We start from the raw sequence: 14,579 nt of genomic DNA, 5'->3' as shown, positions 1-14,579 counted from the left end.
TGAATCATCACAATGCTTCGAATCATGAGTCGCCCAATTGGGTGGAAAGCTTCAGTTCATCATGAGGCTTCATCTCACCATCACTACAGCTCACCTCTCCTCTGTCATCAGAGGCTGGCAGAGACTGACTATATATAGGGCCATCAATCTCCCTTCAATTATTCCAGCCAGTACCACTCATTTGAGCTGAGAGATCTAAAACTCTACATAGTTGACTAAAATTGACAAAAACCTTCTCACACTTCTAATTAGCACATTTACACAACTAAATGGCTGTATTGACAAAAAAAAGATTCAACAAATCCCTTCGGACCTGGAAACAAACAAAAGGAAGCATTTCTATGGTAAAAGAAACCCCTCCTCTTGGTTCAACCTGCTGATGTCATGTGTGATGTCATCAGCACTTTAAAATTAGGAAATGCTAGGCGGGCCTTTCCCCACACCTGACCTACATGAAGACTGAAAAGAAAGAACAAATGACTTAATCTGTAACATAATAAAATATAAAGAAAACTGAGTATTTGCCTTAATTTGCAGAATGTTTGATTTGCCGGCAACAGAATACTTACATAAACAAACCCGGGATAGTTAGTGCAGCTTTGACAAATGGAAAATCATAGCAAATAAATGCAGAGACAGAATAATGTGCAAAAGAAAAGGTCAGCACACATCTGGGACAAATGGAGAGCATTACAACTGCTCATCCACTTTGTCACGACCCCCCTGGGAAACATTTCCCCTGGAGAGGACACTGAAAAAAACAGGTGAGTTATCACATCTTAACAGACGACACAGAAATAGCTGAGCTGGATGTTTCATGTGTTGAGCTGAGTCACAGGGTTTGGAGCACTGACTCACTTCGTCATCGTGTTGTTTGGTCATAAAACGCACAAGAAGTTCAAGTCAACTTTGATATGACACAGGGATGGTCTAGGTTCAGTAAAGAGGGCAGGGGAGAGTAAAAATCTGTGGCACAGCATATAATGTTTGTTGTTGTCAGTTAAGTTCAGCTAGAATTGTTTTCATTAATTTTCTAAACTATAAAAATATCCGATAGCAAGAGAAGAAGCAAGTTAATAAAAATGTTAACGTCTCTCATCAGAAAATCTTGATCTTTTTAAAATTCCTTTTACTTTTCATTTTTACTTTTACAATTTCATTCTTCAGTTAAAGTCCACGAAGACCTGTTCAATCAGCTTTGCTTATTCCACCTCTTGCCACACGTCACCTTTAAAAAATCCTGAAAATGCCTCTGGCTAATGCATCTAGCAGGTTCTCTGGTCTTTGCTGAGTGCTTTGCAAATTGCTACAGAACTCAGTCACTGGTTTTTAGCTCTACCCAATCTCCTCAACCAAGGTTATTTTTGTCTGGGGTCCTTTTGTCTTTATTTGGGACGGTGCATGTTAATGAACATACATGTTAAAAAAAAAAAGTACATGAATGTAAACATACCAGATTATAGCCAAAGGCTAATTTCCATCTGTTGTCCAAAAAACATATCAAAAATGGACATAATAATTCATTAAAAAAAAGGTTTTTTTTAATTCAGAAAAAAGTCTGGCAGCTCAGTTTAGACTTGAGAGAGACAGCCAGCTCTCAGAAGACAACAATTGGTTTCAAATCTTGGCTTTCTTACTCCCCAGGTTTGGATTCGCCACCTTATTAACTCTTCAATTAAAGTTTTCTCTGCTGTGTTTGTAGCTTGCACTTGAATCTCTCACTGAGCATTCCCAGGAGCACGACAGCCTCAGATGGCAAAGTAGCTGCTAGGAAGGACGGCACTGGAGGTCGGACTGTGTGTGGAGCGAGGGATCGGCACAGCAGTGAGGTTGTTAACAAACAGCCATGAAGCTGAGCAGAGAGAAAGCAAATAGGTGATGAAATTAAAGGAAGATGACACTGGAAAACATTAAAAGCTAAATTACTAGGAGAAAAAAAGTTTTAGTCAGTCTAGCAAACAATCTACCAGAGAACAGTTGAGGAGCAGGAGTATGTGCACTGCATAGCGATGAGCTGAGAGGCAGGTGAGCAGGATGAGGAGATAATGAGCTAACTGCAAGCAACTGTGCAGGATGAGTGGAGCTGAGAGCCAGAATAACAGAGACCCCACCCAAATCACTGCACAAATGCACAAACAGGTGGCTATGAAAAACGCAGGGAAACAACGTGGAGGTCTTCTTGTGGTTAAAAATCCTCCCTAAAGCCTTGAAACAAAGCTTTCGAGGTGCATTTTTTAACCTTTGTTTGATCAGTGTCTTACTGCATAATTGCTACTTGGGGCTTCCGAGACGTTCTTTGATTTTACGGTTTGGTTTTTATCCTGACATGCAGTCAGGAAATTTTAGCACCTTTACATCTGCATCCTAATTTGAGTCAGTCTCTGGTTAAGATGGTTCCTATAATGCAATATTAATTTCAGAATAAGAACAAAATTGCTTTGAATAAGTTTTTGTGGAAGTTCTGAAATTATACAACTTCAGCAGAAAGTTGATTCATAGATTCAATAAAGAAGGATGGACCACTTGTGGCATTCAACCAATCACTTAGTTTCAGGCTTAGAGCATTCTGCCGGGTAACCACAACACTGTGCAGAGGATGTGAGATGTTGTCCATAAAGGGGAATTATTTATTTATTTATTTTACATCTCCTACATCTCCAATTAAGATTACTTAGCTGCAGAACTTATCATTCCTTTTCATTTAAGTTTGACATGCCTGTCAGAGAAGATGATTCTTTGACTTTAAGATGCACTGTATTGTAAACAGTATTGTCCTTGTAACTGACATTTTTTAAAACATTCTAAATGTTTTTATGCTTACAATCACAGTGTAGATTCTGATCATTTTCAATAACAAATTCTTCATATAATGTTAAAAACACAAGAAGGAGATGTGCAGAGGAAGCTCCGAGGCTCTGACTCTTGAAGAATAGCTATTCGCTGTAATGTGACTGAAATTACACTGACAAAAGTCTAGTTTTGCATATTTAAGCAAACCAGGGAGACACATTTATGTAAATGAAGATCTTATAATGATATGTAAAAATTAGGATATATTCAAGAGTATTCGATTTCTCTAAAGCACAGTAGGAGGTTGAATGTCCAATTAATTTAGTACTAGAACACCCTCTAGTGGCACACAAGCTCAAACAGGGCCTTCCTTCCTTGAACCTAAAGCACACCTACATTATACATGTAAATGGCTAGTGTTGACTTATGGATTTTTGGATTGTTGATATGAGAGATTAAATTGTACAACCACAGGTAGGATCCAAATTTTCCTTCTCCACAGCTTTTTCCTGATTTGTTGGGAAAAGCAATTTACAAAAATGTAAATATTTACTTCTATAGTTTGCAACAAAACCTTTTTCTTACTCTTCATCTTCTTGTTGGTCCCTTTATATCATAACAAATCATCACCTTCCATCTCAACATCATGTTTTAGGACATACTCACCCTAGTTCACGTACAGTGGGGCAAAAAAGTATTTAGTCAGCCACCGATTGTGCAAGTTCCCCCACTTAAAATGATGACAGAGGTCAGTAATTTGCACCAGAGGTACACTTCAACTGTGAGAGACAGAATGTGAAAAAAAAAAAATCCATGAATTCACATGGTAGGATTTGTAAAGAATTTATTCGTAAATCAGGGTGGAAAATAAGTATTTGGTCAATAACAAAAATACAACTCAATACTTTGTAACATAACCTTTGTTGGCAATAACAGAGGTCAAACGTTTACTATAGGTCTTTACCAGGTTTGCACACACAGTAGCTGGTATTTTGGCCCATTCCTCCATGCAGATCTTCTCAAGAGCAGTGATGTTTTGGGGCTGTCGCCGAGCAACACGGACTTTCAACTCCCGCCACAGATTTTCTATGGGGTTGAGGTCTGAAGACTGGCTAGGCCACTCCAGGACTTTCAAATGCTTCTTACGGAGCCACTCCTTTGTTGCCCGGGCGGTGTGTTTTGGATCATTGTCATGTTGGAAGACCCAGCCTTGTTTCATCTTCAAAGTTCTCACTGATGGAAGGAGGTTTTGGCTCAAAATCTCACGATACTTGGCCCCATTCATTCTGTCCTTAACACGGATCAGTCGTCCTGTCCCCTTGGCAGAAAAACAGCCCCATAGCATGATGTTTCCACCCCCATGCTTCACAGTAGGTATGGTGTTCTTGGGATGCAACTCAGTATTCTTCTTCCTCCAAACACGACGAGTTGAGTTTATACCAAAAAGTTCTACTTTGGTTTCATCTGACCACATGACATTCTCCCAATCCTCTGCTGTATCATCCATGTGCTCTCTGGCAAACTTCAGACGGGCCTGGACATGCACTGGCTTCAGCAGCGGAACACGTCTGGCACTGCGGGATTTGATTCCCTGCCGTTGTAGTGTGTTACTGATGGTGACCTTTGTTACTTTGGTCCCAGCTCTCTGCAGGTCATTCATCAGGTCCCCCCGTGTGGTTCTGGGATCTTTGCTCAACGTTCTCATGATCATTTTGACCCCACGGGATGAGATCTTGCGTGGAGCCCCAGATCGAGGGAGATTATCAGTGGTCTTGTATGTCTTCCATTTTCTGATGATTGCTCCCACAGTTGATTTTTTCACACCAAGCTGCTTGCCTATTGTAGATTCACTCTTCCCAGTCTGGTGCAGGTCTACAATTCTTTTCCTGGTGTCCTTCGAAAGCTCTTTGGTCTTGGCCATGGCGGAGTTTGGAGTCTGACTGGTTGAGGCTGTGGACAGGTGTCTTTTATACAGATGATGAGGTCAAACAGGTGCCATTCATACAGGTAACGAGTGGGGGACAGAAAAGCTTCTTACAGAAGACGTTACAGGTCTGTGAGAGCCAGGGATTTTCCTTGTTTGAGGTGACCAAATACTTATTTTCCACCCTGATTTATGAATAAATTCTTTACAAATCCTACCATGTGAATTCATGGATTTTGTTTTCACATTCTGTCTCTCACAGTTGAAGTGTACCTCTGGTGCAAATTACTGACCTCTGTCATCATTTTAAGTGGGGGAACTTGCACAGTCGGCGGCTGACTAAATACTTTTTTGCCCCACTGTACATATGATTTAAAGGTAAATAATGAAGAAACCCAGAAACCATACAAAAAAAAAAACAAAAAAATTTTTCTCTTGATTTTTACTTTTTACGAGATAAATCTTAGAATCTGGTATTGATTGGAAAAATTTCACGGAGGTTCATGGAGTTTTAAAATAAGTAAAGGAGGCCATATTCAAATAAATAAGGAAAGGTTCATTTTGTGTCTTATCTATTAGTTTTAGGATAACACTGCCTTTTCCCAAGAAAAACTCATGTGCGTGAAAAGGTTGTTTGTAGGTGATGACCTCCAGATTATCACTCTCTTCAGATCTCTTCCAACTGGTTAAATAAAAGGAAGAATATAATGGTGTCCCAAAGTGTCACAGGGGGAATCTAACCCATCATAGATTCAACAGCCGTCGATATCTGACAATTTGTGAAGAATACAATCTAATGAAACCATGTGGTTAAAAAAATAACAAATAGAAACAGAACATAAAAAAATATGGCTGGACAACGGAGGGTGCAAGAGGCCCACCATCCCTCAACCACACTACGGCATTAATAATAGAAAAATTACAAAAAATGTATCCTCCAAAATTGTGATTTTGTTGACCCCAAGAAAGTAAAGACAGGTCACCACAACACCAAGACACGACGTCTCTCACTATCTATTTGAGAGCAGTTTAGTAGACAAACTCAGAAATTCAGAAAATTGCATTAAAATAGTGTTGAAAGTCTTAGAAAACCATTTTAGATTCACTTTCTGCATTAATAAAACTGATCCTTAGTAAGGATACTTTATAGCATCTTACAACTTCTTCTCATAGTACAAACAGAAATGGAGCAGTGGAGGGCTGCAGAAATAAACACTCACTATAGTAATAGTCTGGTGTCTATTAAAGCAAATATTCAGTAGATATGCATGTCCAAAGATCCAAAAGATCACACTATACACTAACAGATTCCTATTCACATATTTAAAACTTTATAACTGAGTTTTTGTGTACAGACAGCAACAGAGCTCAGATCCAATGATTGGCACTGTCAGGCTGTTGGGAAGGATGACACTCCTCACTAATGGTGTTGGGGGCAAAGGGGGGAAATCATATTGCCACTCTTCTGGACTAGTCCTGGGGTCTTTTGACAGTTCAAACAAGTGTTACCGGCTTATCACAGATCCATTTAAGTTGCTCTAAAGTTATCTTGTTTTAATGTTTTGCCTGTAATGTCAGGCTGCAGACCCTGTAGGCTAAATGAATACACACTGCTGGAAAGCAGAGATAACAATACATGTAGGCCTGAAGCTGGTAACTTGCATGGAAAAAACACACAGCCTAAGAGCATTATACAATACAGTCAAACCGATCCTGTGTTGGTATGAATCGCAAACTTATGACCACCTAATGTGCCAAACAGATTTTTCTATAATTGTTCAACTAGGCCAGGGGTCGGCAACCCGCGGCTCTTTAGTCTTTATTTTGCGGCTACGGGTGGTTTGGGAAAATAAATTATAAGTATTTAGCTGAAGTGTATTTTATTTGTGTTTAGTTCTTTTTTTAACTTGTAGTTCTAAATTGGAAGATTATTGTGATTTTGAAATATAAAAATAAAATTATATTTTATTATTTGTAGCAGCTGTTCTCCACCGTGAACTATGTTAAAAACAAACACCGCTCACGCCTCACAGATGGCAGCTTACAGTCCTGCGTAAAGATGAAAGCCCCGATTTGCAGATGCTGTGCGCAGAGGTTCGGGACCATAAGTCCCATTGTAAACATATCACGGCAGACCCGACAATGTTTGAATGAACATGCTTTTCAGCATCTCTTTATTGACCGCTTTTCACACACGGTTGCTGTACCTATACAGCCGGCTGTAGCTTTTCAGCTCTCTTCAGAGAGAGCGCAGACTTTAAGGCAGCAAGGCGTGATTGCGGGTCCAGCTCAGGTGCGTCCGCCTCCCCTGCAGCGGCGCTGCAGATCACGCCCCACCACACACATTAACCAGGTAAAATACATATTTAGGCAGAATTTTGCAAATATCTATTTTTTTTAGCAGCATAGTGCTTTTTTTCCAATTACTTTTTAAAAGTCAGGTCAAGGCTCCAAAAGCCCAAAGGTGATATAAGGGTGGCGGCTCACAACAGTTTTTGTTTGCTGGATCATTTTAGTTCAGCTGGGTGTCTTTCCTTTTGTTATATTTCTTTAAGAGTTCAAAATGTGTTAATTATATGAATAAAATGTAATTTTCTCTGTAGCACTTCATGGATTTCATAAGCAACACACCTTAGTTGCTCTGTGGATTCTTTTAAAAAGCAGTTAAAAACCTTTCCGTTCAAACAAGCCTTTTGTTGATCTACGTATTTTATATTCTTTACATTATTTACATTTGATCTTTTACATTGTGTACAATGTCTATTGATTGTATTGTTTATTTTAATATTTGTGTACAGCGTTTTGTGACTGTCTGTGAAAAGCGCTTAATAAATAAACTTTACTTACTTACGTTAGTTGTTCACACAAAGCATAAAAGTAAAAAAACAAAAAACAAACCATTCAAACCAAATCTTCATTTTAGATTTCAAAAAGTATTTGCGGCTCCCAGTGTTTTCTTTTGCGTGGAAACCGGGTCCAAGTGGCTCTTTGGGTGTTAAAGGTTGCTGACCCCTGAACTAGGCAATTAAGGTGAAGCCCCACTGGCCCAATATGCAGGAGACCCTTTATATGTCACACCACTCTAATGCAGTAATGAGTATCAATGCAGTAGTACAGAATTTGTATTCTTTGACCACATAGTTTTGAAATTGTGATTATAGTTTGTGGATGTAAAACAGTCCCTCAATAGATGTCCCAAATTAATCCATAGGTTTGGTCACATCAACATCGGCACTTAGTTCAGTTGCTTTGGATCATTTTAGTTATGCACATCATGACTGCTTGTATATTAATTATATAAAGATACAAAGAGCAGTTGTGATGTGCATGCTTTGATGTTTCTTCTTTAAATGTGAGGGCAAATATGCCAACAGACTGAGTGTAGACAAAAATGTTATATAAGTGTTATGCTGCAAAGCTAGGAAACAAAAGTAATGGGAAAAAGACGGTTGACTTAAAAAAAATGTAAGTCCTGAAGAATTTTCATGGCAGGAATAAATCAAAGAGAAAATGTGCAGATGCCTTTAATTTAGTGCACACTTTGGAAGGCTGCAAAAACTTCAATAACTGAAGTGCACATAGTAGTTTCAATTTGTTTGTCTAAATTCCTGTTAGCAAATCAAAATCAAATTACTCCACTTATGAAATCTCACATTCTTATTTCAGCAAAAATACCGACACACCGATTTTCTTTGGAATTATTTGGTGCGAAATGCATCCAAATTGTTCAAAGTAATGCTAAATAAGATAATTTTAGGAAACGTTTTCAAAATGTGAGCCAACGTACAACAACCTCAGTTAAGTCGTTACTGCCTAATTTTGAACTGACTTAGTGTAAATTATATCACAGAAAATCTCTCAAACCATCACAAATGCTTCCACCAATCATTATTTAGTAACAGCAGCCTTAAGACGTCATTTTAATTTAATTCCTACATGAAAAAACATCCTTTTTTTTTTTTACTTTGATAAGTATGGATAAAATACCGATTATCTTGTTGCTCCTTGGTGAAATCGTGAGTGTGACTGACCTAAATGTAAACTGGTTATGAAAAATTACTCATTACTTCACCTCTAGAAAGAAAAATAATCAGAAATCTGTATCAACTGTGACTTTCATGTTTATTGCAAAGTAATACCGTGTTGCTTGCACATCACTTTTTGAAAAAATAGAACATGATGACATGACAAAGTCAGGAAAATAGTTGCTGGGGTAACGAAGGTAACCAAAATGCTGATCAACTGTGTGATAACAGTCCATTTTGTGCTTGGACAGACTGATTGCTATTGTCCAAGTAATCCCACTCCGTATGCTCTCAGTTCTCCAGCAGATGTTGAAAAATTCTTCATTCCCCCCACTTCCCCCCAAAAAATCTTATCTTCTCCCACTGAACCCCTGAACCCACAGCAAGCCTGAGCTTTCACACTGAAGAAGGTTGCATGGGTTCATTTTTAGGAGGTGATGGACACCATATTGTTGGGACTTAGGATCTCAATCCAATAACCATCAGGGTCCTGAATGAAGGCTAAGCCTTTCATTTTACCTGCAGGGGGGAAACACAACAGAGAAGAGGGGGTGAATATAAACTGTAAGCACTGAGTGGATAAAAGTTCAACTTCAGATTCAGACATGTGCAACAAAGACAGGCTGAATACAAGATAATTCAATTTCATATTAGTACAAATATTAAATATTAGCTATTAAAGGTTTACAGAAACCTGCTATCAACATGTCATTAAATTAAAAGTAATTAAAGTAACCCTGTGTGGAAGATGTAGTTACTTTAGGAATTATTGTGTGGAAAACATATTGTTTTACTACATAATTAACTCTGATTAAAGTATCATAACCCTGAACAAATATGTCACATCTTACCATCATCAGGCTTTTTAACAAAAGTGACTCCTTGCTCCTCAAACAATTTGCAGGCTGCATAGACGTCAGGAACTGCAATTCCGATGTGTCCTGTCAAGAGTAACGGAGACGGTGCTCAGACAGACACACGAGTATCCACAAAAAGCAGCAGACACAACACAAACATACATTATCAACTCAACACGACAAGAAAGCAGTTTTACCAAAGCCACGTGGATCCGAGTTTCCATTGTGATAACTCTGACTGTCATCGGACTCAGAACCCCAGTTACTGGAAGAACAGATTCAAGTAAATATTCCAACTTGAGCTTGGTTTGCTTTTTGATTGCTTACAACACTAACTTTAGGTTTTTGACTACATTTTAACAGCCGAGGATCATTTTTCACTGGATGAGGGAGATAACAGTTGAAGAAGATGCACACAATGCAATAAAATAAATTTGTTCCTGGTAGTATCTAACATCCACCCTTACTGTGTCAGCTCGAGGGTGGCTCTTCTTGAGAAAGTCCAGGCCGTTTTTTCCTTCACATCTGCAGGGATCTCCTTCTTGTCCTCATAGCCCAAGAAGAAGAGAGAGAAACGCATCGAGGGAAAGTCAAACTTTTGCAGGAGCCTGCAAGATATCGCACATCGGAGAGAAAACATTTTACAAAGTCAGGAAACGTCCACACAAACTTTGAAAACACATTTAACGATTTTATGTCTCTCTTTGAAGTGACAAATAAAAAGATGTAAACAAATATGACTCAGTTCAAGAGCTGAGTAAACCGAAGCCCGCACGGATACTCACGTCATTCCGAGGATTCTGGTGTAGAAATCTAAGGATTTATTTGGATCTTTAACCCTCAGCATCGTCTGCTGCATCATGAAATCCTAACACACAAACATAATAATAGATTAAGGACGAGTCTTCGAGGTAAGTAACAGTATAACTGAATTACAAAAATGACAGGGATGAAAATTAATGTTTCCTTAAACTGCAGAGGAATTCAGATTCATTCAACAAAAAACAAAATTGTCACGTTACATTTAGTTGCTCAAGAGTGGCGGGACTTCAGTGAGCAGAGTACAAGACAATCATTTTATATTTCTTTATGATGTTAAGCACTGTACATTTCATTCTTGTGTGAGACAGTCAGCCTCATCTCTGGCTCCGTTTAGCAACGTGACTGAGAAAAATTTGTATCCTGGCACTAAGCGGCGAAAAAGACCTTCAGTCGAACTGTACCTCTGTGTTACCGAGCGCACAAACACAGGCGGTCAGCATCATAGGGCTGAACGTGCCAGATTTGCCTGTGTTCCGTTAGATTTACTTCCTTATTTTAAATTCAAATAATTCATCTAACGATGACCCGAGTTTTTACTAGAATGTGGTCCAGTCCGCATTACTAAACTGTCGCACCATCACTGTGTAAACACAAAGAATGAGAAACTGGAAAACTCTTCTCTCAAATATATATTTGTTTGCTTGTTTATATTCATTTTGTTGTACTTCTTTTCAATTTCAGTTCAAATTAGATTAAAATCGGATAAAAACAGTACTGACATGTCACCGCGGACTTCTGTCTGTTCAAAAACAAACTTTTGTTTTCCACGCAGTGTGTCAGATTGTGTTATATTGATGTGGTTTTGTTGCTCTGTGGAGGAGAGAAATTTGGGTTTTTTTTTTTTCTTTTTAAATGACAGCATTCAGTCACAGCATGAAGTAAACTGAATCTTTACTCAGTGCTTGGGGTCAATCTGATCATTATGTATTTGATTAATTTAATTATTTTTGTTATAAGTCATACAAGCCTTACTGGTGGACAAACTGCCACTATGTCTTACACATTTTCAGTTCCAAATGGGACATCAGGCTGCAGGTGTTTAACATATGGATATGCAGGGATTCAAACAACCATGTGCCACCTGATTAGCTAAATTATCAGAGTTAATATAAGAAAAGAAAAATGCTGTAAATGTGGTAAAGTGGGCGTCTGGTTTTTACCCTCAGTATTGCTCTTTGACTGCATTTCACAGTTAAGTCCTATCTCTGTGCGTTGTCCTTCCTGTACCCTTCCTCCTTCTGTGTTAATGTTTCATATCTATAGAAACTCTACAAACACCCCAGCTGCAATATATTTCCCCAGATAGCATCACGGCTGCATTCATATTTCCGTCTCGTTCCAGTACTAGTAGTTCATCACTCATACAGCACACATTAAACCAACAAAGCAAACGTGGAAAGCCCCTGAAAAATGAAAGTGCCTTTTATTTCTCAGGTCAAACCTCATATTTTACACGTGGGAGCAAATAAACTTCAATTTCAAAGCACGTGAGTGCCAGCCAGAGCAAAAAAGTCAGAAACAGCTAAAGAAAAATAGAGGGAACCACTTAGTTCCGCTACACAATTAGGTTTGTTTCTGTTTGTATGTGTATTTACTGTCACTTGAAGCCATACAGACAGGAAGGTAAGTGGGCTGCAGCACGTTAACGTAGTGACTTCAAAAACAGACTGAGTGGAGCGAACAGCATCTATCCAGTGAATAACATGAACAGTAAGTTACTAAGAACTCAATAAATGAAATGCAGGGCAATGTGGGGTGCATTGCTACTGCTGAAAGGCACATATCTTAAAGCATCTTAAAGAATAAACATACGAATGATGACCCTCACAAAGGTCTGGGAATGAAACCTGTGAAGGATGAATAAGCTGTGTTCAACTGAATACATCTTTTGCTACTTCTTATATGCATAGATTCAACATAAAGTTCATTTGATGGCCTTTGGACTCAATCAAGACTATTGTCATTATGTTAATAATAAGCCCTTAACTATAAAGGGCTTATCATTAACTATTTATATATTATTTCCTATGCTGTTCTGTCTGTTAACCATCTTTAGGCTTCTCTAAGTCTCGAACTTTTCTCTGGTTTCCAGGTGCCGATTAAACTTGCATGGCACCATGCTGGCATTATTTCACTCTTGCCAACCAAAGATGCACTGTGGCTGAAGGCTGCTGAAATCTCCAGCCTGGCTGAAACCTTAATACAGGTAATTTAGTTTGCAGTTTCTCCTAACAGTTTTTCTTTAAGAGGTTTTCTCTTCATGAGAAAGCAAGCAGGGTTTTTCTTCCTCACTACAAATCAGAGCCTTTTACATGTACTTACATTGTAAACTTCATTCACTGCTTTTTGTACAGCTATAGTAATAATATGCGGTTGACATAAAACCCCAAGCCACACCTCAAACCACTCCTCACTTCCACCTCACACCTACTCCTTATAAATGTATGCTGTTTGGGAACCACAGGCTCAACAGTGGAGCTCTTTTTAAAACTCAAATGTGTGTCATTTCTGTGATTTACAACCAAAATCAAAACGTGGAACTACGAAACACGAGTGGGACGCCTGGTGAGCCTACTTGTTGGACAGCTTCCATATCTTGCGACACATGCTGACCACATTAGGTATTTCAATTCCTGCGGAGTATATTCTGGTCTCACCGCACCTAAATGGCAGCTTTTCTAAAAAGTACAGGCGGCTCTCCCATTACGCACAGACTTGTTTTACGCACGCCTTGGATGACGAGTTTTATGTTCATACGGCAGCAGCCACTGGAAGGTTCACCTAGAAAGGTTAACTTACATCCGCCTGTCATGAAACCACATGGTGTTTTGGTTTCTTTCTTTCTTTTTTTTTTTTAGGTACATCATAAACTAAAGTAACTTAAACCGTGTGGAAGAGAAACGAATCCCCTCCTAAAAGAGAGCAAAACCGCGATTTTGTGGAGGAATGTGTCCGATAATGGACGTAGCATTAAAAGCGGGTTAACCTGTTTGGGAGCTGCTATCCTGTTGGGTTTGAATTATGAATTATTGCCAATATGTAAATTTAGATCACCTCCATGAGGGGCTACAATGGTCTTACCTTAGTGATCGGGTCTCCATCTTTACACACTGCTGCCACAGCCTCGTCTGACAAACCTTTATCGCTCATTTTTGCTACAAGAAGCTAGAGTGCAGTTCGGCAGAGACTGACTGACAGGGAAAGGGACTAAGCAGAGGGAGTTCCAGGAAAATATACTTCCGGCACAAGATTTCAACATAAAAGGCACAGTAACCGAGATGAAAATGCAGAGAGGATCGCTCGTTTCCTGCTCCACAGTCTTTTTCTTAAAGCTTTGCAGGATTCACAGCTCAAAATAAACTTTACTCATCTTTAACCGGGACTCTGTGCTTCTTAGTGGTTCTTCCGACTGGCTTCCACTGACAAAAAGAAGATGTGAATAGAAAGTGGGTGGGACCAGAAGTGTGTTTCTAAGATGGGCATATTAAAGATATTTGTAGATATTTGACTGACTGACTGAAACCCAGCACCAGGAGTGCTTCCAGGAATTTTTAAATGTGGTGCCGATTAAAAACAGAATATTTACCCAAATCATACCTAAAACCGTGAGTGGGATTTTCAGGCTGGTGTTTTTGTTCATAAAGATGTTTTTATGATTTTAAACTTTAGAGACATTTCACATCATCATCCACCACTTTAATGGTGTATATGCTAGAAACTAAGGAAAAGCCAAAATTACACAAAGACAAGAGTGGCGACCATTTTCACTTTTGTTTTGCTTCAGTGATTTATTCTCTGCTTTTTTGCAGGAAAAATAACTCTGCAAACTCAAAGGATCTCTTAATTATTAAATAACACAGAATGTGCAAGAAAAGCAAGCTCACAGTATGAAGTATAATTACTCGAATAACTGTAAGTGAACATATAACACTTTTATTCTGAAAACAGACAATTAGTGTAATCTTTTAATCTTGACTGAAGTTCCTCGTTATGTAACAGACAAGGTTTATCATGTGAATATTGTAATTACCTTACATACTTCCTTATGCTCAGTAAACAGCTCACGCACAATAATTTAAAACCCAATGTAAATATTATTATACAAGTTTACTCAGTTCTGTTTGATTGTAGTTTATTGATGGCATGTTTGTTGAAGTACTT

At 38.7% G+C, this 14,579-nt stretch overlaps 1 protein-coding gene and 1 long non-coding RNA gene across 2 annotated transcripts in view; one reads left to right on the top strand and one right to left on the bottom strand.

The window, feature by feature from the left end:
* LOC146526129 (uncharacterized) overlaps positions 1–14,579 on the top strand; it is a 188,479-nt gene that overhangs the window by 69,867 nt on the left and 104,033 nt on the right. The gene's annotated exons all lie outside the window — the stretch shown is intronic.
* glo1 (glyoxalase 1) lies at positions 8,818–13,751 on the bottom strand. The gene is made up of 6 exons (XM_085156997.1): positions 13,500–13,751; positions 10,382–10,464; positions 10,064–10,204; positions 9,794–9,861; positions 9,591–9,680; positions 8,818–9,258 (listed from the first exon to the last, which is right to left on the bottom strand). The coding sequence occupies exons 1-6, from the start codon at positions 13,566–13,568 to the stop codon at positions 9,167–9,169; spliced, it is 543 nt and encodes a 180-aa protein (XP_085013123.1). The 5' UTR covers positions 13,569–13,751; the 3' UTR covers positions 8,818–9,166.

Source organism: Neolamprologus multifasciatus, chromosome 1 (genome assembly GCF_963576455.1).
Source record: "Neolamprologus multifasciatus chromosome 1, fNeoMul1.2, whole genome shotgun sequence".
Lineage (NCBI taxonomy): Eukaryota > Metazoa > Chordata > Actinopteri > Cichliformes > Cichlidae > Neolamprologus > Neolamprologus multifasciatus.
Note: the sequence above shows the minus strand (reverse complement) of the source record. Positions and strands in the feature narration are given on the sequence as shown.

What these genes read in the sequence shown, in the direction of transcription:
- glo1 (XM_085156997.1), bottom strand. Translation starts at nt 13,568, where the DNA reads ATGAGCGATAAAGGTTTGTCAGACGAGGCTGTGGCAGCAGTGTGTAAA. An exon ending in GCCACCCTCGAGCTGACACA is followed by an intron (nt 9,862 to 10,063) that starts GTAAGGGTGGAT and finishes CTGTTCTTCCAG; the next exon opens with TAACTGGGGTTCTGAGTCCG. An exon ending in TGTTAAAAAGCCTGATGATG is followed by an intron (nt 9,259 to 9,590) that starts GTAAGATGTGAC and finishes TCCCCCCTGCAG; the next exon opens with GTAAAATGAAAGGCTTAGCC.